At 38.2% G+C, this 23199-nt stretch overlaps 1 protein-coding gene across 1 annotated transcript; it reads right to left on the reverse strand.

Moving 5' to 3' along the window:
• Nucleotides 1–320: 320 nt before the first annotated feature.
• LOC124279239 (ankyrin repeat domain-containing protein 50-like) lies at nt 321–23199 on the reverse strand. Its single transcript, XM_046715051.1, has 7 exons — nt 23061–23199; nt 11215–11396; nt 10386–11107; nt 9782–10283; nt 2396–2480; nt 1087–1562; nt 321–422 (listed from the first exon to the last, which is right to left on the reverse strand). The coding sequence occupies exons 1-7, from the start codon at nt 23197–23199 to the stop codon at nt 321–323; spliced, it is 2208 nt and encodes a 735-aa protein (XP_046571007.1).

Below are 23199 nucleotides of genomic sequence, written 5' to 3' on the forward strand. Positions count from 1 at the left end.
ACCCAATTCCGTAAAGACAGGAATCTACCTATATATTAGCATTAATCCAGTTTGGATACTGTTTAATGAATAAGTCTCAATTGCAAGTATCTGTTGAATCGGCCATACGCTGCTATAGCTGGACGTACGGGACGATGTCAAGCAGGCACGTTTGAAAACAGGGATGACCTGTAACTTGGCTATTTGTTCAATTACAAGTCACGGAGTCATCTCGTATATAAATATCAATACAATTGCTTTTTCTTGAGATACATTTGTATTTGAAACATGTCAGGAGTCGTGTGCTTGCAGATTCATTTATTACACACACAAAGGAAAAATCATATTGAAAAATCATATTGTGACATAGCCAGAGTGATGACGTAGGAGATGAAGATCGTCAACATGATCTCGACAGTTGTGATCGTGTTCGGTGCATTTTTCTAAAATGAAGTTCAAAAAGGATTCAGACAAAGGGGTTATAAAGACATTATTACACTTGCATGTATTTCATACTGATTGTGTTTAACTTCTGTAAGCATTTATCTTGATTGGGAAATACAAGAATTGAGAGAGATGTTTTATGAAATGAGTATGATACAAATCTCTATTTCTTACAGACTCTTCAGTAAACCATTATTTTTCACACTCAATTATCAAACCAGAAATTTCCTTTTACTAACCGTTGTGGGAATAAGTGATGGATAAATACACCTCATTCTGAGAAGTTTTGAATGTTCATACTCAAATATGAAAAGGACCATCATTGAAATAGATCAGATCATCACTTAACCCAATATTGAAGTTAAAGTCATGTGTTATGATTTTGAAATCCAACCAGAAATTCCAGTTATGTGCACAAAGAATTATATTGTGGGGATCACAGTTGGTGCCCATTGATGTGTCTATTCACGGCATTATTCATTAATACCCTATTTCGTTTGAATGTTATCAGCACGAATGCCAGCCTTGATTAATCAGAAAAACGAAAGATACCTTTTCTAAAACATTTCTGTACAGATTATGGAGACTCAATTCAACATGGATCGCCCTCCCTGTACGGCCCCTCAAAATGTACCGTGTAGAAACATACTTCACTATATGTACATTTCCTCCTTCACAAGCCATATCTAGGATGTTATCACCAACATCATTAATAATTGTTAGATCAGCCTCATGCTCAACAAGTAAGAAGAAGATAGCCTCATGTCCCTGACATGCTGCAATCATTGCAGGCGTATATTCTTCCCTATCCCGACTGTCGATATCAACAATGTTGTGTGAGAGGAGGTACTTAACAATCTCAACACTGTTTCCATTACAGGCCAAATGGAGGATGTTGTCATTAGCATCATCCAATAGTGACAGATCAGCTCCCCATTTCACAAGTACGCCAAACACATCTTTACACCCGTCCTTTGCTGTATACATTACTGGCGTCAATCCGTCCTTATCTCGACTGTCGATGTCCACAATGTCATGTTTCAGGAGGTTCTTGATTATTTCAACATTTTCTCTTGCACAGGCCACGTGAAGGATGTTTTTCTTTTTTTTCTCAGTGTCCACTTTTGATAGATCTGCCCCTTTTCAACAAGAAAGTTAAACACATCCATATGTCCAGCATGGACCGCATGCATTACTGGTGTCCAAAAGTCCACATCTCGACTGTCGATATCCACGCTGACATGTGAAAGGAGGTGTTTGATTATCTCAACATTACCGCCTCCAGAAGCCAAATGAAGGATGGTTTCTTTGTTCCTTCTTACTTGTGTAAGATCTGCTCCTGCCTCCACAAGAACGTCAAACACATCCTTATGTCCATCTTTGGCTGCTTGCATTACTGGTGTCCAACCGGCGAATCTCGACTGTTGATGCCCACAATGTTCTGTGTGAGGACATACTTGACGATTTCAATACTTCCCCAATACAAGCTAAATGAAGAATGTTCTCCCCTGCATTATTAAATAAGGACAGTTTTGCACCTTCCCTGACAAGTAAGTCAAACACTTCTTTATGTTCCCCTCAGCTGCATGCATCACCGGTGTCATTTTGGTCTTCCATCTTGAGTTAATATTTGCCTGGCCATCAGACAAAATGAATTTGACTCGAGCCACATCTCCAACCATGCAGTCATCGAGGAGAGAAGTGTTCAATTCAGTATACGGTTGCGTCGGATTCCGTTTCTCTAAAAGGAAGATATGAAATTATCAGACAGCACAGAAAAACAAATATCCAAGAAAAGTTTGAATTAAAAAATCAATATATTACCACCTTCTGCATCTTATTGTATAGTTATAGTTATATCATAGTGTAGCTGGATGTAAATTTGTGAATGGAAAAGTGTGAATGCCGACGTACGATTTTTGCAGATCAGTTTATTTTGTTTCAAGAAAGTTTTACATGGTGCGAAAGTTACCTTTCACACATTCAGTTTTGCCAGTTCGAATCTTCAGACACCTCATGTTTGGGCAAGTCGTCAACTGACAGGAGCCAGCTCGGACCTAAAACATGAGCAAGTAGGATATATATCTTGATCTTATTATGTCATCCATTCGTTTATTTATCTAGCCAATATTGGTTCATCTCCTACTAATGATGTTCGGTACATTATTTTGCTGATCCTGACGGTATTAACAATAGACTATTCCACTGTGCCATTTCCACCCACGAGTCCATGGTCAATGTGGCATGTTGAAACATCTATCTGCATAGGCTCGTGCTTACTCTGCTGCTGATAATCTTGGCATTTCAAGTGTGCCTTTAACATGTTTATCACTAACAGTCTCAGTTGGACTGTGGTTTTCATTGTTGCCACACAACATGCATGTGCGACTCAGCAAAATCCTGATTTTCATTTTATTTTACACAGCAATGTAAAGGATATCTGTGATGCATGGGCAATATGTGCTCATTGTTTATGATTTTAAGTCTCAGTGGTAACCCTTTTCAAAATATTTACGCTGTTTGGGGATTTTCGTTTGTGCGTCATCTTAGTTCGGACCAATAAAAACAGTTAATTTGTCCAGTTGAAAGATCAAACAGACAACACGATTTGTAATTGCCAGCAATGTGTATGGCATTTGCATCCGGATACTTGTTATCTGGACGACCCATGTCAAGGAGATAAAGGGCTGGATGACTGACTGACTGACTGACAAAATAGGTCAGATCCATTCTGTTTGATATTTTGGTGTTAACCGATTGTGGTGGCCGGAGAAGTGGTAAATGAACAACTTCCGGTCACTTCCTTCAGTTCCTACTTGCAGATGATCAGAAGCTTTCCGTGGTCGAGGTCAAAAGAAGTGTTGATATTTAACAGTACTAGTGTCCTCAAATTACCGGTCTCATTTTATATATTGCATGCTCAACATTGCAGTTTTACGAGGGCAATAAGCTGACTATTAGGTGTGACGGAGTGTGAGAGGTACGTCGATAAATGGAAATAATATTATACACGTTCTCATGTTTGGAAAATCACGTGTAAATTTGATAATGCAGACACATCATGTAGCCAAGTTTTCTCCTGATGGCGTCTAGGACCAACAAAATTAAAGGAAGCTTAGAAATTTAATTTTTAGGTCTTGTCACGTGGAACACAGCAAACAACTGGCTTGGACAGGATGGGATTCTTCCAATTGATGTAATCGAATGTTAGATTTGACATATAGTTGCCTCATTATTTCGCACACATATAGATAATGATAGCTTCAATGAGGAACGACAACGTTCATCACAAACAACACGGAAAAACTTACATCTACTAGGTCCTTTGCTCCAATGAATGACTGTGTCTCATTTGCAGTAGTATCATGATCCATTTCTGATAGTTGACAAGTGAGGGTTTGAATAGTGTATTCAAGAGCTCGACAGAAGACACTTTGTATACATTTGTATTGACATAACTTGATGCCTATGTTCTTGAAGACTACCGAACTATAGGTAGACGTAGCTGGCAGTTGACAAATAACCACATCAAACGTGAGGCTCGATATTAAAGTTAGGAACATATTCCCAAGATTGACAAAACGCCACTGTGTCGTGTTGTTTTACAGCTATATTAGCTAACAACAGAAAACGTGTTCCATGTGGTAGAACAGGAAAAATGAAATGTTGCAGACAACAAAATTGAAATATCTTCTAACCGTCTGTGTTCTCCTGATTGACTAAATACCACTTTGTCGTCTTGCTGTTCACATAACATTTGCTAACTAAAACTTATCTTCCATGTGGTAGAACTGGAAACACTAAAACGTCAAAGACAAGAATTAAATATGCACCCCTTTCATGACATCGTTGGTCTTTTATTTATTAACAGTGTGTGTAACGAGATTGTTATTATTATTGTTATTATGCTTGTAGCAGTTCGAAAGGACATCAAAGACTTTCAACTGACTTTGTAAAGTGGCAGTTCAATGAACGCAGCTTCTTATGAGACATTCAACTTTATCTTGTTTGACGATTTCGACGATTTCAACATAAAAGCACCATAAGATAGCCCAAAATAGCAAAGAAACACATTCTCTGATTTTGCATTAAGATTAACGAATTATTGTTAACTGTAGGTGATGTTTAATATTGATATTAATATTTGCCACACTCACGAATCGATCTCTCGGAATGATACATTTTCCCTGCTACTGCTGTGTGTGGCCTGCTTCTGGAAAGCAGATACGTAACTCTCAAAATACTTTATATATGCATGTACATGTGTGGACGTTTGCATGCGTGTGGACGAGTGTGCGATGAATGTAGATCTAACCTACATATTTATACTCTCAAAATATGTATCGCCCAGTGAAACTAATAAAAACAGGTTTTGAAATGCATTATTATCATCAGAGCATGACAGTGAGCAATGTTGTTTAATTGCATCATTTAATTTTCTCATATATTGGTCTCTGGGAGGTTCTGTTTGGGAACACATTTTACAATCGCAACAGCTCCTCCAGCACATAGGAAGATATTGCCGGCATCTTCTGGATACTATCTGATTGGCCCTTTTTGGAACTAGCAACTGGCATTCCTTGCAATCCCGGCATTCTCATGCCCACATCCTCACTTTGGATGTCAACCATTTCTTTTGTGAAGAAATGCCTTGTCTATCTCATTGTTTCCTCCTTCACATGTCATATGGAGAATGTTTATATTGTCATAGTGAAAATCAGCTTCCCTTTTAGATTGTGTCAAACGAATCTGAAAGTCAGTCATTTCTGCCTGGTTCCTGTTATTGTTTATCGAATTCCTTTATCGTCACCATCTGATAATGACGATTTCCACCTTCCAGGCAAGTAGACATAAAGCTGTTCGGTGTCCCTCCTTTATTGATCGGGAATACACTTTGTAGCACACCACTTTAATGATGATAGGCGTATCATTAAGTTAATAATTGCGTATTCCAAAAGTCAAAGCTTCCTAGTCCATTCAGTCGTATCTGCAATGATGCCTATCTCTTGAATATATATGATCTCATAGGATGTCATGATTTGTTGTAACATGTTGCGTCGGTACAGCTGTGTCCATGGTTCATTATAATTACACTACCACATATTTTCAATTTGGGGAATTCAAGGGTGACATAGGTACCTATTTACCCATGGTTGGAACAATTGGAACCTTGAGGATCGTGTTGGGTGTGCGTGGAATGTGATCTAATGCTACAGATTATCATACCATCAACACAAGTTTTGGATGGCGCTGCATTATGAGCAGTGAGTGAGTTAGTTTTACTCCGCACGCACAAATAGTCCAGCTGTATGGCGGCGGTCTGTAAATAACCCAGTGATCAACAGCATGAGCATCGTGCATTATGAACAGGTCGTTGTGAGGTGTCTGGGATATAGCGCTCTACATTGACACAATATTCACTCCAACAACCTGCTTGACTCAGAGTTGAAATGACCCTTGTGAATATCAGGCTCAAGAGTTTAAGTAAACTGATCCATTAAAAGGTATAGAGGGTGTAACAGTTGTAATCTTCATATGTTTTAACTTCTAAAATATCACAGCATTCTTAGTTGTTGAACTGAGTGATGACGGATAAGCTTGGTCACACATGTCTTCATCTGGGTGTTATATTGATAGTCATGAGGAGCATTATGGCGATCTGATTGCTGGACGTACCGGACGGTGGAACTCAGGCACGTTTGAAACAGGATAACCTGTAACCTCCCAGGTAGCATGCCATCATCGGCCCGACGTCGGCTGATAGTCGGCACCGTCGGCTAATATCGGCATCGTTGAACAGCGCTGGGCCGACAGTGGGCCAATATAACCCAGCTAACAGATAACATTTTCCAAACATGTTCATTAGGTTTCAAATTGGTTTATCAAAACTATTTTTGTTAAAACATAGTCCCAATGTTTGAACAATGTCCCTCATCTATTTAAAGCATCAAAATGTTGGTTTTAAAGTTATTCACGAAGAAAGAAATGTTACCGCGGGAAATGACTATTTTGACTTTGTTTAGGGTACATTTCTTTATACGGAAACGAAACCAGGGGTATGTATCTGTAGTACCTGTGCCGACAATGACCCTTCAGCCTGACTAAACTAAATGTTGATCATCTGCACGGTTGTTGTGGTTTTGCTGGTCTAAAATTCCCACGTTTTTTTTCAGTAAAAGGCTAGATCTCTATCATTGAAGTAAAGTGTTTACATTGTGTATTCTTCAATTTTTCCAAAACGAATCAATTAGCATTTTCGGATATGTATATTTCCCTTCTAAACGAGTGCCATAAATTTTCCTGCGCTATAACGGGGCGTTAGCGAAGACTGGTCCTCGGTAATGTTCATTCCATCTTCGATCACCATGTTTTTTTTTCATGATACTGTATTATTTATTCCAGTTTACTTAGTCTTTGTTCAGGAAATGTAGGACCAAATAAATTTCTTATGGTTCACTTGGTTCATCGAAACATTTTGCCAATGAGAAACAATATGGTGATCAAAAACTGAACGAATCTGGTTACAATTCTCGCAACGAAATCCCACTCCGCGATTAAGACGTGAATCATGTAGCTGGTTACAATAGCTATTTAAATCAATTCAAGTTTGGATTCCAGGTTAGTATAATAGAAACGCTCTCCAGTAATCCATGTTTCTTGTAATAGGGGCAGAGTTTTCTAATCCAACTTTAACACGTTGGTGTTAAATCTACACACGTAGACCCAACTCAAAACGTTAGGCAATCCAGCAATTACACAATATATTTAAGCATCGGACTAACAAGACTTATATATGCTTGGGGAATCTAGTTCAATTTGTAACTTGTTATAATGTGGAACATTGTTATTTTCGTTGCAGCAAGGGCGAAAATGAGACACAAGAATTCAGGCAGATACAAACAGAAGTGATGGATTTGTTGAGGATTACATAAAAATCCAGAAGTTGTGAATCTGTAAACATTAATGCATCTGTTAAGTGCCATTGTCTATATACTTGTTGATGGCGTTTTGGATTTTTATTGCAAAATTGGATTTGTACCTGCACCCAGCCTCCGACCAACAAGAGAGATAGGGTTGTCGTTGCTATTCAGTGTGATTTGATACTATTACCAAATTAGGTATTCAAGGATTTCCATTATTTTCCATTGGGTGCTGGTGTCCATCAAACACTTGCATATACATAGGTGCTGGAAGACTTCATTAACTGATTATTGTCTCTTGGTTTGACATAATACACTTACTATATATTTTTCTTTATTTCAGAAAAATGGGTAAAGGCGAAGCCAAAGAAGAAGATTCTGAAGTAATCTCTGAGAAAAAAATTAATAATAAGTGTTGATTAGATGCCCTGTCATCCTTTTTTTTATGTTTCCTTGTTAAAGAGTAACAATGTCTATTTTCCATAGACATGTAACCTTATTATTAACGGTTAGTATTTTTACTGAACAGTTAAAACCACATCTTGACAGAAAATTTTATTACAATGTTTCCTGAACCATAAACATTCACATAAACATTCAGAAGCTTTTTGGTGGTTACTGAATTTTAGAACTAAACGTTCATAGAACACACTGTTTCTGGAACCATACAAATTCATTAAATAAAACGTTTTAAAAACATGAAATGTTTAGGAGATGTATTTTCACATTTATATATTTTTTGATACACATATAAACTAGTATTCATTTATAAATTGTGGTACATGCTATCAAATATGTATTCACCGTGGAGAAATGAAGTGAGCAACTAAACTAACGGGCAAAAGAAACCATACTAAGTCGAAATGACTGATATTACAAAACGACAAAACACCATTGCGTAAAAGGAAAGTTAATGTTAATAACAGTGTATTGGCTTGTGTATGCACATGCATGTTGCCCATAATGCTGCACGACGTCGGGCCGATGTCGGGCCGATGATGGACCAAAGGTACATGGGCTGGATAATTGTTTATTTTACAAGTCATGGAGACATACCTTGGAAACTTTCAAACATGAAACAGTTTTTCACATAAAACACAACTGATGAAGAGTACCATTGACACCTTCTATATAAATATCAATGCATTTCCTTTTCGTTGCCATAAACCTGTTCTTGAAAGATGTCGTGCTTGCAAAATCATTTATTAAACACTAGATGGAAATAAGCAAGTTCATAAAATCTTATTGCGACATGGTCAGAGTGATGGCGTAAGAGCTGAGGATCGTCAACATCCTTAGACAGATTTGATCGTGATCGGTGCATTTTTCTGAAAGGAAGCTCAAAGGAGCTTTTCAGATAAAATGTGTTATATAGACAATATTACACTTGCATGTATGTCATACTTATTATATTAACCTCCTGTTAGCATGTATCCTTGTTTGGGAAATACAAGAATTGAGAGACATGTTTCTGAAATGGATATGATACAAATCTGTAATTCTTACAACACTAGTCAGTAAGCCATTATTTTGTCATACCCAATTACCAAACGTGAACTTTCCTTTTACAAACCGTTGCGGGGAATTAGTGATTGGTAAATACATATCATTCTGAGAAGTTTTGAATGTTCCTGCTCAAATATAAATGTGACAAATCATTTAAATATATCAGCTCATCACTATAGCCAATATTGAAGTCATGTGAAATGATTTTGAAATCCAACCAGTTATGTGCGCAAAGAAGTAAATCATCCAAGTGAGAAGCACAGTTGGTGCCCATTGATGTGCCTATTCACGGCATTGATGATTAATACCCATTTGAATGTCAACACCGAAGTCCAGTATTGATTAATCAGGAAAAACGACGAAAGATATCTTTTCTAAAACATTTCTTTACATATGTTAGACACTGCATTCAACATGGATCGTCCTCCCTGTACGGCCCTTCAACAATGTGTCGTGTGGAAACATACTTCACTATACGTACATTTTCTCCTTTACAAGCCATATTTAGGATGTTATCACCAATATCATTCATAATTGCTAGATCAGCCTCATTCTCAACAAGTAAGAAGAAGATGGCCTCATGTGTCCCCACCGTGCTGCAATCATTACTGACGTGCAGTCGTCCCCATCCCGACTGTTTATATCAAACATATTAAGAAGTGTGAGGTACTTTACTATCTCAACGTCTCCCTCACAGGCCAAATGAAGGATGTTGGCATTATCATCATCAAGTAGTGACAGATCGGCGCTCCATTTCACAAGTAAGTCAAACACATATTTATATCCAGCATTGGCTGCTTCCATTACTGGTGTCCAGCCGTTGGCGTCTCGACTGTCAATGTCCACAGTTGTATGCTTCAGGAGATACTTGATTATCTCAGTATTTCCCCTTCACAGGCCAAATGAAGGATGGTTTCTCTGTTATTACTCACTTGTGACAGATCTGCTCCTGCCTTCACAAGAACGTCAAACACATCCTTATGTCCATCAATGGCTGCTTGCATTACTGGTGTCCAGCCGTTGGTGTCTCGACTGTCAATGTCCACAGTTGTATGCTTCAGGAGGTACTTGATTATCTCAGTATTTCCCCCTCCACAGGCCATATGAAGGATGGTTTGTTTATCATCTCTAACTTGTGATAGATCTGCCCCTTTTGAAACGAGGAGGTTGAACATATCCTTTTGCCCATCCCTGACTGCATTCATTACTGGTGTCCAACCGTCCATATCCCGACTGTCAATGTCCACAATGTCATGTTTCATGAGGTACTTGACTATGTCAACATTTTCCCCTCCACAGGCTATATGGAGGATTGTTTCTTTCTTGTTACTCACTTGTGACAGATCTGCTCCTGCCTCCACAAGAACGTCAAACACATCCATATGTCCAGCACTGATTGCTTGCATTACTGGTGTCCAGCCGTTGGTGTCTCGACTGTCAATGTCCACAGTTGTATGCTTCAGGAGGTATGCTTGATTATTTCAATATTTCCCCTCCACAGGCCATATGAAGGATGGTTTGTTTATCATCTCTAACTTGTGATAGATCTGCCCTTTTTGAACGAGGACCTTGAACATATCCTTTTGTCCATCACTGACTGCACTCATTACTGGTGTCCAACCGTCCATATCCCGACTGTCAATGTCCACAATGTCATGTTTCATGAGGTACTTGAATATCTCAACATTTTCCCCTCGACAGGCTATATGAAGGATGGTTTCTTTTTCATTACTCACTTGTGACAGATCTGCTCCTGCCTCCACAAGAACGTCAAACACGTCCTTATGTCCAGCACTGGATGCATTCATTACTGGTGTCCAGCCGTTGATGTCTCGACTGTCAATGTCCACAATGCCATATTTCATGAAGTACATGATTATTTCAATATTTCCCCCAACACAGGCCAAATGAAGGGTGGTTTCTTTGTTATTACTCACTTGTGACAGATCTGCTCCTGCCTTCACAAGAACGTCAAACACATCCTTATGTCCATCAATGGCTGCTTGCATTACTGGTGTCCAACCGTTCATGTCTCGACTTTCAATGTCCACAATGTTATGTTTCATGAGATACTTGACTATCTGCACATTACCCCCTTCACAGGCCACATGAAGTATGGTTCCTCCGAACTCATTCACCAATAACAGATCTGCTCCTGCTTCCACAAGTAAATCAAACACATCTTTTCTTTTGTATAAAGCTGCAGTCATTGCTGGTGTCAATCCGTCGTGATCTCGACTGCTGACGCCCACAACATTCTGGGTTAAGACATATTTGACGATTTCAACACTTCCCAATACAAGCTAAATGAGCAATGTTCTTGTCTCCATCATCCAATAAAGACAGGTTGGCACCTTCCCCTCACAAGTAGGTCAAACACTTCTCTATGTCCCTCCTTTGCTGCATGCATCACTGGTGTCATGTTGTCCTTCCCCACTGAGTTGATATCTGCACGGCCATCAGACAAAATGAACTTGACTCGGGCCAAATCTCCACCAATGCAGGCATCGAGGAGAGTTGTGTTAAATTCAGTGTCATTCCAGTTTTCTGAAGTAAGACATAAAATCATTCTTTTAATACCACAAAAACGTCATATCCTAGAAAAATAATAGCGTATATGTAAAAAGCATGTATTACCATCTCCAACACCTTAATTATATTTTTCTTCAACAAAAGAAAACGTAAAAAACCCCACTAGAAGTGAAAAGGATTTAAGATTTAAATTTGTTGACGCTGCTACTTAAAACAGTTGGACAAACGCAATATCTGCGTGATTCCAATGGAAGTCACTTATTAGCCCAGCATTGGGTGGGATCGCTTACATTAAAGATCATATACTGGCTAACAGGAGTTACTCCAGCAAGAGTAACTCCATTTAATAATTTTACAATTACTTTCTATTTTCAAGGAAAAACAACAGGAATGACATTGAAGCTGTTTGTGTAAGCATCATCCTTACAATTTCTGTTGATAAGGTGCTATTTGTAATCAGGGTGAAGATATATGAGGCTAATTCTAAACACATTGAAGAATTATCTTCATTATTCGCAATAAACATAAATAAATTTACATAAACATAATGTATTTATTTTTCAAATCAAACTTACAAACGAGGAATGAATGAACCAACGAAACAATAAAAACACCAGAACTAGAGACTTCTTAAAACAGAAAATAATAAAAAGTGTACAGACATAGATAGCTGAAAAAAAGATCGAGTACAGATATTCCGAGTACCACGTGAATTGTATTGTTAGCCAAGTCATGCAAAAGAGATTGTACAGACATCCCAAGGCGATCCTTCAGCCATGCCATGCTGTAAAAAAGTATGTCCAACACAGACTCTAACATCGACTCTCATGACTGTCCTTCAGCACATAAAAGATAAAAACGATGGTATGCTTTAGTTTTTCGATCTCAAACTCACTTGTAGTTGCATTATAATGTTAATGCAGGTAAACCTTTTCTATAACATTGTGTAACGGACTACAAATTTCCTCTTCCCTTAACTGCAATTGAGACACGGACCACCTGATCCGATACCGAGCTCGTTGTACACATGAGGTTTATCCCAGCAGACAAGTTAAGGATGCCATCTGTAGGATGACTACTTGCCCTGTTGCAATGTGCTATTCCAACAAATTTGTGTCCATTATTTATGAACCACTATTAAATAGTGGACTGTTGCGATACCATGTGAACTTATCTGTCACAAACACATGCAAAGGAAAGTCAAGTGTTCAACTGAACAACGCAGCAGCATAGACTAAATAATCATTGAGTGGCTTATTAAAGGTATGTAAATGGAAGAGGATTAATGTCGATAGTGATTCAACTTTTACATGAGCACATTTACCTTTCACACATTCAGTTTGGCCAGTTCGAGTCTCCAGACACCTCATGTTTGGACAAGTCTTCAACTGACAGGAGCCAGATCGGACCTAAAACAGGAGCAGGCAGGACACATGGTTTGAAATATTTCTTTTTTCTGTAGGTTACTGTAAACTGACAGACAAAAACAAAGTGACTTACACTTTCGTTTTGTTTTCATATTGCATAATTGGCAAATATATTTCGATTTTTCAACGGACAGCCTTCGTCTTCATTTAAAAACAAATAGACCAACCTGATATTGAACTATAAGGTTCCATAAGGTTTCCGTCTTGAGTACTGATAATTAAATTTCTGGTTGGAGTAGGGTCTTGAACGTTTTGTAATATACTATCCCAAAAAGAAAAGCATAGGCATTTTGTTTTTTCGAAAATCTATTAATTACCTATTGTGTTCACACAATCGTCAAACTACATGTATGTAATGAAAGTGTTGATAACATGAATTTACACAATTGAACGAATGCACGCTGGAGATTATGAATCATTTGTTGCCAGCCGTCTGAATGTTAGTCTGAGCACGATATCACTGCCTGCAGCTCGTTACAACCAAGCAGGTATAACAAATGACCGCCCCGTACAAGCACACCTCGAGTGACCAGTGCAGCCCATATCGGTACATCCGGGTATTACATTTCCACTTGTTTGTATAGTCATTACCTTCTTCTAACCTGATGGAAAAATTCATGTACTAAACTCTATTTGTGGACGAGTTATACATGTTTAAAAATACAACATTTTCGCAACATATACTAAGCAGCAAAAGAAACGTCAGTTTGGAATTTTCCTTCGCAGAAACGGATAACTGTAATGTTTTGATTGTATATTTTTTACCACATCTCCAACTTTACCTGAGCAAAGACATTTCTTCCCAAACTCAGAATGGAACACAGGAAATTTTCACACAAATGCAATCTGATCCCATAGATGGTACGGTGTTCTCCATGTTTTCCATGCAACTCATGCTGCACGTGCTGTTCACAAGGACCAGCACTATAAAATGCGACCCCAAATCTGGTTGAAACATTCACATTACAACGTCAGCAGGATGCCGCGACTGCGTATCAGCTGCAGATGGCAGAACAAGAATATGGCTACGACGTGGCCAGCGTTACTCAGACCAATGTGTTATGGAAAGAGACTCATGGGGATGTGCAAGCATCATGGTATGGGGTGGAACAGGCCTTTCTCAGAGTGTGGTTCCACGTGCCAATGGCCTTCATCAATCGATTGGTGCACTCCATGCATAGAAGCTGTGCTGCAGTTATTGCCGCTCGTGGTGGTCACACTAGATACAGAAGTCAAGAGTCTGAATGGATTGCAAACGTTCACGTGATGTCTTGAAATTGTGCTGACTTATGCATTGATGTGTCAAGATATTGTACACAAAAAAAATGTTCTTGATCCGCTTATTATGTCCATTTCTGTAATGATTTGATTACAGTGCCTATCTAATTTTGAATTCGTGCTGAGTATATTTCTGGGTTATGCGTTTCTTTTTGGAATAGTATATTTACACCGTGAACTATCTTTTGAAGTAGAATGCCATTCTTAGTAGTACATATGTATATGTCGATTTCTAAATTATTGTCAGAAAACATCTCTACATTTCCATCCAACTTACTGTCATGAGCATACCATGTGAAAAAAGACCGTTTATATTATACAATGGCCTTTTGTTCTTTCCCATGTCATCTAAATGTAAAACTATTGTGAAGGCTAATTTGATGAGACGTTGTTCATCCTTGTGAAGTATTGTGGTTTGTTTCGTTTGCTACCTAAATGTAAAAGCATGATGTAGGCTAAGTTAGGACGACGTTGGTGATGCATATGAAGGATTTCAAACCAATATCTTAAACATCTAATCTGATAATTAACATCACCATTAACAATACATACAGGAATATTTTACATGCTAATAAGTGAACCATCTCCTAATGTGGATATCCCCACTGCCCACAGTCATATAGCCAATGATTGTATCTGAGTATCACAGAGCCCAAAGACTATAGTAGGTAACAGTGTTCCAACTGCATGGATATTGACACTTATAAAAACTTTCGTTGCACGCATTGATGCATCTTTGGCACAGGATTTCAAGTTCATTTCGTGTGCAAACCAAATTTAACTAACCATCAAATAATCATACTTCTCTCAGCGTTGTTTGTCGTCTAACAATAATTACCTGACACTACAATGGCATCGTCTGCAAAATGTAACATCAAAACAGCTACTAGATCGGAAACACTTGGACGACATATTCACAATGTGAAGGTATCAAAATATATCATTTATTAATGGAAAACAAAAATAAGATATCGGGAAGGGAGACATTGGTGTAATGATGTTAGCAGGAAAGAATTCCTAAATGTAGCTGCTACAGAAGTGAATGTTATTTACGTTTCAAAGGCTTTGGGTTGAATGTATGGGTTGATGAGCTCATTAAAGTAGTGGGGATGAATTCTAATCAGGCAATGAAAGTCAAACAGATTTCTACATTGGCTGTGACAGGCAGTCGTTATAAGGCTTTCAGAACTGGGGGTTTCGTGTTTATGTTCAAGCGTTTAAAAGATATATATATGGGACAAAGTGTTCTGAAATGTTTGCAGTCTCTGGATCTTCTTCGGTAAGACTTTAAAGCCTTTTAGAAAAACATCAACTAAGTGTGTGTATTCTTTGAGAAAAAGAGTCCAAATACGTGTGTAGGTTGTGGCTAATATGATAAAATTGCGGATAGTGCAAATGGAACGAGATGAAAGTTGCAGAGGTCATCAATACACTACCTAAATACACTCCCTCTTGAGAGACTATGATAACTTAATGATGGCACTCCCGAAATTCATTTCACCACCAGTCTCTGTTTTCATCCGGTGACCATTCCAAAAAAGCATTAACCTTTTCTTGTCAATCAAATTTCAGCATCTGCTCCGTCATCCATCAGTTGATGTTCTTTGTACAGGTTTTTGTCCGGTTAAATGATCAGACAGATAGAAAGATTAGTAATTAATTGTCAGCAATGTGTATGCCATTTACAAAGGAATACTTGTTATGTGGAGAAACCATGGGAAGGAGACAGTGGTCTGGATGTGAGAGACAACGTAAGTTGGATCCACTGCGTCTATGGTTGTGATCGGCCAGTAGAAAAGGGTGAACGACGTGCAGTTACTTCTTTCAGTTCCTACTTGCAGCTTGAAGATCAGGAGAAGCTTCCCTCGATTAATCTCAAAACAAACTTAGCAACACACGAATACACAAAGCTTATCGTGGTCGATGGCGTGAGATGAAATACTCAGACTGAGAAGAACAAGAGAACTCAAAGCATCTTATGGACGAAGGTTTCATTAGCCATACTCACGCTGAACAGCACAAGAGTACCAAAAGCTTGTCGTGGTGTATGGTGTCAGACGAAACACATAGACTGAGCATCACAAGTATGCTCAAAGCTCCTCATTCCTCAGCTGACATCTTGGCCTTGTACGTGGCGTTATTTGACACGACATAGTGAGCTATGTGATAGAAGAACTGATTGTGGCATATCACTTTAGTTTCATGTAGGATAGCCAGACTTTGGATGGCATAAGGCTTTGATAAAATGCAATTATTCAAATTATTATCAGTTAACGATGTTTGAATTCTACAAAAGGAGCCTCCACTTACTGAATTTGAAAAGGCATTCAACTTAATAGTCCATTAACTTGGACTCTTTGGAATATTCTTCAACAGTTGGTTGCAGGCTGTTCACGATAAATTGTCAACAAGTAAGAAGTCATTGTCAAGATCACAATTAGTGTAATATGTTTTATTCTATGTCTGAGGTGTGAGAAATTGGGAGTGAAAAGAGGCTAGCTGGAGCAGTGATGTAAGCGTTGAGCGAGTGTTGGGGTGTGCAGTATGAGAGCCATTGTATGTATCTGGGTAGTAAGCTTGGGGGTAATCAAGTAGCTTGATTCAACTGGTGTGAGTATGATAATGTTATGTTATGTTTCAGTCAGAATATGACTATGAATTGTGTATATATATATAGTAAAATTATTGGTATTTCACCTTAAAGCATGTAACTATAACTTAGGTGAAATATAGGTAATATTATTGCTGTGGTTAGTAATATGAGTGAATTGTGATCAGTATGTGACATTTTGAGAATGTCTCTAAGTTAGTATACTGGCGTAATGATGATATTCATTCAGCAGGTCACGTGTAATGTATAGTGGTAGTGTTATGTATTAAGTGACTGTAAAACAGCCCTGTAAACATATCCTTTGTATGTGATCTATATATATGTATATATATAGAAATATAGATAGTGTACATGTAAAGTCACCTAGTAAGTACATGGTGTGCTTTTTGTATCCAGTGTCCGGGGTAGGTGTTACACCCCGTAAGGCTGTCCCGCCGATCGTTAGGGATCGACCCTGACATGCCGCCCTTGGATGTGAAGTAACATCTGTGTATCTGGGGAGAGTGACGTGCCCCGTCAGTAGGCTGGACCAACTGATCAACAGGAATCATATGGACATGCCGCCAAAGTGTGTAGAGACTTACATGCAGGGAAGGACCTTAACCTACCACCAAAGACCTGAACTGTCTGGAAACCCCACATGTGGTGACAATAACATCGTCAGTGATTTATACAGCATGCAACTGATTTGTGCTTTTAATGAATTGTTTACTGATTCCATCTTCCATGTTCATGACATAATGATATGAATTGTTGTGTGTTTCTTTAAAAAGACAATTGTGGTGTTGTGATATTTTGAGTATTGATGTGAGTGTATGTGAGTATATATGAATGGTGAGGTATGATGTGCTTGTTTGGGTGTGTAGGGGAAAGAGTGTGAGGGTGTTTGGTAATGCGGGAATGAAGTTGTGATGCAAGCCTATATTAACTATTGTAAATAGGGTAAATTTAGTTAATAAATTATATTAACTTTTAAATCTGGTTTTGTGTTTACTCTAGTATGTGACAGTCATCTGTGATTATTCGACCAAAAGGTTGGTACGTATAGTGGTATGATAGAGTTTGGCAGCAGCAAGTAATGGAATTTTACACCATGATCTATCAAGTCCACTTTCGGCAACACGTTCCTATAACTGAACAATGTTGAATTTGAAATATAGTTGCTTATTTATTAACAAACTTTGTCCGTAATGTTATATATAAGGCAGCAATATCCTGAAAAAACATGCAAAGTCTTTTTTTTTCTGATTTGGTTGTGGAACGCATTTCAAATCACTATCAAAAGATATGATAGATTCAATGGGCTCTTTCTGGTGTAGATCCTTCCATTAGCAAAGGTTTATCAGGTAGTGTGACTTCTTTCAACTTGTTTAACCTTGTCCCAGTGCAATACCACGGTCCACGAAGTAGTGGTAAATAAATCTTCTAAAGTCATGTAAAAACGTCAGAACAAAAGAATAAAGAATAGCAAGTCTTGACTATTTTCAGAAGCAAGTTATTATTGGCGTAATGGGCAAAACAATTGTTGAAACTGAATAAATGGACCACTGAAAAGCATCGATCACACCAGACGTTCATCAAAGGTTAAAGCATGTCCTGCCCTACCGACAGCAGCCGCCATTCGCACACTTGAACTAAAATAGTATTTACAGCCATTCGTCACCACTTGCTCTTTCCGTAGCCTCCAAGAAGACTTGCTCCCTCCTCGATGCATGTAAATACGACAAACCAGTCAGAATGTGCTTAAGGATTGAGGTAATTTCATAAACATGATCCAAAGTAATTTAAATCGGTTATGGCATTTTGTGATTGCTTAAATGATCGTTAAAAAAACATACGTCGTTATGTTGACCTTATATAGAGCATAGCTAACAGAATTGTGTTGTCTAATTTGATGTTTACATTTCAAGTCACTGGGGTGCTTTTACTCGGCGTATTCATTTCAATTTCACCAGTTGTATGGCAACAATGTTAAACATGCAAGTTTAGGCAACTAGTAGACATCCTGTAAATTAAATCATGTTTGGACTCGACGATTTCGTCAGTTTGAGGTTATTTCAAACGTATTTTGTGTATTATTTTGGGAAATATAACAGCTGAAATAAAATGCTATTTTAACTGCCTATTTATGAAAGAAATCCCATTTGCGATTGTTAAAACCGTATTTAGAAATATACACTTGGAATTGTAAAATGAACAGGTGGAAATAATTACGTTAGAATATGGTTTCAACAGTCATCATCACTGTGATTATTTAAAAAGGTTCAAATATTTTAAAAGCAGTTACCTTCGAGTGCTTCCAGTAATGTTTAGTATTGTTGGAATATAACAGAAATAGAGTTGTCGTTCTTGTTTGAAGTAGTTCTGATGTTCATACGCCAATAATATCAAATCCTTCCAGAAGGGGAAATGAGTTGGTATTCGCCTTCCCCGAGTTGGTCACGAATGATTCACAGCCTGACGCCACACAGTAAACACCCCTGCCATGGAATGGCGACCCACAAACAATCAAAGCAACCAAGTCATCTGGAGTTCTTTCTGTTCTTGTATCTATGTCTGTGGTGGCGATTTCGAATGACAGAACCATATACAATGCATTCATATTTTGGACTTTTAAAAGACTGAAAATCTCTTCATTTTTTGTTACATGGATGTGATTACATCTGTGTATACAACATTAGCATCCACATCCGATAATGTCAGCTGCGTTTATTTCTACTAGATGGATGGTATGCATTATCTAATGACCCACACTTCATGCAAAGGAATAGGAAATTTTGGCTAGAAATGTTTGTACACACAATGTTCATATCTTGTTAACACGTAGAGATCATCATAGCCAAAATACCACACGAGGATATACAACATTGATGACAAACAACTGCACAAACTTACATCTGCCAAGTCCTTAGATCCAACTAAGTGCTGTGCCTCATCTGTAATCGTATCATGATCCATTTCTGATAGGTGACAAGTGAGTGTCGAAATACCGTATTCAATAGATCGACAGAAGCCATTCTCAACACATTTGAGTTGGCATAACTTGATGCCTATGTTCTTGAAAACTAACGATCTATAGGTTGGCGTATTTGACAGTTGACAAATAGCCACATCAAATGTGAGGCACGTTATTAAAGTTAAGAACATGATCTCATCAATGACTGAATGCCACCTTGTCATCTTGCTGTTCACAGTGCTACAAAAGCTTACAACTGAAAATCTCAAGTCGATGTATTTGGAATTAAAAGAAATGTCGCTGACTAGAATTAAATATGCAACCCTTTCGCGACTATAATCTTTGTGTTTTCACATTTTGTCTAATGAGAGTAGCATAACAATTCGAAAGGAAATTAAATAGCTATTAGAGTGTTTTAGAGTTATATGTTGCTCCGTTAAGTAGCAATGAAAGGGATACAGTGCTTTTAATCCCTTATCTTTCTACTCTTGTGAAGATTTCAACTATTTCAACATAAAGGAAAGCAAAACAATCACTGATTTTGCATTAAGATAAACGAATTATTGTCAAATGTTTGTGATGTTAGATGTTGATAAACAACAGTCACTCCTTGATTTTTCAGAATAATAATCCTTCAGCTACTGTAGTTTGACCTGTTTTATGTAAGAGCAGATATAGAACTCAAACACATCATACTCCATATACACGATGCGTGTACGGTGCTGGACCTATATCTGAACTACATGTTTATGGTCTAAAGACCATTTCCGTAAAACAAATAGAAGCAGGGTTTCAAACTGCATTTACATCGTCAGATATCTATCTATAAGAATGGCAAATGATGATGAGACGGATGAACACAACTGTTAAAGCTGTTAAAGAAAATTAGAAAACAATCTTATAATTGTGTTAGGTAGTAAAAAGTTCTGTTTCCTGAAGAAGCCAGTACTTGAATGTAACATGACAGGAACGAGAACAAGCAATTCTTCTGACAATCATTGATGCACTTCATCCGTTCTTATGTTTAATAGTAATATATGCCATAACTTGATAGGGTGCAATCAACGACTGTAGAAGCCAAACGATATTTGCGCTCGTTTTTCCTTCTTTCATTACACGCTTGACATTCATATTGACCCACACCTGATGCTCCCAAATATAGTCCTGATGGACACTAAGGCATCACGGATCCTGATTAATCTATGAATACACAATGCCATCCAGAAAGTGGTTATAATTATATGTGATATGGCATATTTCCAATTACACTCTGTCGGTAGAGTACATATTCTGGTAGTTTTATTAAGTTGAATACCGGGCTTCAAACATAGACTCTTCTCAGAGTAAATCACCTAAAAGGAAGCTCTAATGGCTGAGCGGTTAGAACGCTGACGTTGTGTGCTGCCGGAGTAGGTGCCTGACTCATCTCAAAATTACAAAGAGTACAAAACTCAGCAGCCTCGCATTGTCAAAAAGTGTCCATTAGGAGAACATATATCCCCCAGTTTTACAAGGAGCCTTACACTGGCTGCCCATAAGAGCCAGAGTGGAGTATAAAATCCTGAGTTTAGGCTACCAGTTCTATCATGAAACTGATCCCTACACTACCCTCAATGAGTTGGTGACCAAACATGTTCCATCGAGAGCCTTACGATCCAGCTGATCAACATCTATTGGTCATCCCAAGGACGATTAACTAAAAGATTCTCGGTTAACGCTCCTTTAGTTATGGAGCTCCAACACTATGGAACCAGCTTCGCCACACGAACTCAGACAAACAGCATCCCGTGATTCCTTCAAATGTGTGCCTTTAAAAAATACTTCTCTTTAGAAAATACTACACTGACTAACATATCCTCAAAAAGATTCAACTATTTTATGTACAAATGTTCTTAATGTCTTGTAGCACTCCAATCATCTATATATGTAAAGCGCCTCTGAGCATACATTTTTGTATGGAATCCAGCTCGGTATAAATACACATATTATTATTATTATTAGGTGTTGGTTGAATCAAACTAATAGAATCTGATCTTCACTGAGAGTATAATCCCAAATATTACATGCATGTGTTACAGGGTCAGTCTAATCCATCCTCAAAAGACAAACCTTCGTTTTCCTTTCAATCGTATTTTTGCAATGATGACATTTTTTAAATCTCTTTTAACATTTGTGACATATACAAATACCTTTAACTACAGTATTAAATATGGGCAGGTTTCAGTTCCTGAAGCTAAAATCACCACAAACGCATTACCCCCGTCAATTCAACAGTTTCTAAAACTTGGGGTGCCCTGTTTGAGTAACATCGTTTCTAGTGCTAAAGCTACTTTAGGAACATTCTTTGAGGTTTGAACATATTTTTGTATAATTTTGTTTCTCTTCAACTAGAGCTACGCGTTAGGCTTCAATGAAATTAAGAGACTATCAATTCGGTCTAACATTCATCTAATTCTCCAAACACAGTACATTTATCTCCCAAGTAAACTCTACAAGCGTGCACACAAGTATCATGATGATAAATGTCGGGACAATACAACTCGAAGTTGCAGGCTCTTCGTTTGTAGATCAAGTGTTACCGATTTCGTGCCACTGCTTTTACTGAGTCAGTAGCAAGGCATTATGTTTATGCTGCCATGTATTTCAATTAATATGAACGTTTCCAGCGTTTTTTCTGTGTCAGGAAATGTTCTCTCGGATAGGCCTGACTAAGTCGTCTACAAACGTTAAATTCCCTATTTCATTGAATATTGTCAATAAGAAAATCTAGTAATGATTCCATCAGTACAAGACGACTAAAGAAATATTTTCAAAATCAGAATATTCACATATGATGAAACGGTGCATCAATACAATCTAATCCTGAAGCTAAGCGTCATGTATTGTGACTTCGCAAAATCCTGTCCCAGAAATCCAGTTTATATAAAACAAGAATCGAGAGCGTCAAATTTCGCCATAGCGGAGATACCGCGCCCATGCTCCATAACGGGCACGTTCCTGTCTCAATGGAGTTCATTATCACTGCGGAAAATCTGGTAACGATTTATCAGAAAATGACGAAAGATATGTTTCTTAAAACGTTTTCTGCCATATGACGTGGATCTGCATTCAACATTGGATCGTCCTCCCTGTCCGGACTTCAACAATGTGTCGTGTGGAAACATACTCCAACGAAGCATGTACATTTTCCCCATTACACGCCATATCTAGGATGCTGCCTAAAGCATCATTCATGCGTTGTTAGATCAGCCTCTATGATCAAACAAGTAAGAGTTAGAAGATAGCCTCAAATGTCCCCTAATACGTGCTGCAATCATTGATGTGAATTTTCCATCCTGACCTGTTGGATTATCCATAATGTTGCGTGTGAGGAGGTAATTTACAGCTTCCACACCTTCGCTTCCAACCACAGGCCAAAATGAAGGATGCCGGGTTATTATCTTCATCCAGTAGCGACAGATCAGCTCCCATTTCACAAGTCGTGTCAAACACATCATCACATTCATCTATGGCTGCTTCTGTAATACCGCGCCCGCCTCGCCCCAT

This window comes from Haliotis rubra, unplaced genomic scaffold, assembly GCF_003918875.1.
Source record: "Haliotis rubra isolate DU_JTF1 unplaced genomic scaffold, ASM391887v1 Scf248, whole genome shotgun sequence".
Classification (NCBI taxonomy): Eukaryota; Metazoa; Mollusca; class Gastropoda; order Lepetellida; family Haliotidae; genus Haliotis; species Haliotis rubra.

What these genes read in the sequence shown, in the direction of transcription:
- LOC124279239 (XM_046715051.1), bottom strand. Translation starts at nt 23,199, where the DNA reads ATGGGGCGAGGCGGGCGCGGTATTACAGAAGCAGCCATAGATGAATGT. An exon ending in AAAGGGCAGATCTATCACAA is followed by an intron (nt 10,284 to 10,385) that starts GTTAGAGATGAT and finishes GGACATTGACAG; the next exon opens with TCGAGACACCAACGGCTGGA. An exon ending in CAAAACTGAATGTGTGAAAG is followed by an intron (nt 1,563 to 2,395) that starts GTAACTTTCGCA and finishes CTTGTTGAAAAG; the next exon opens with GGGCAGATCTATCAAAAGTG.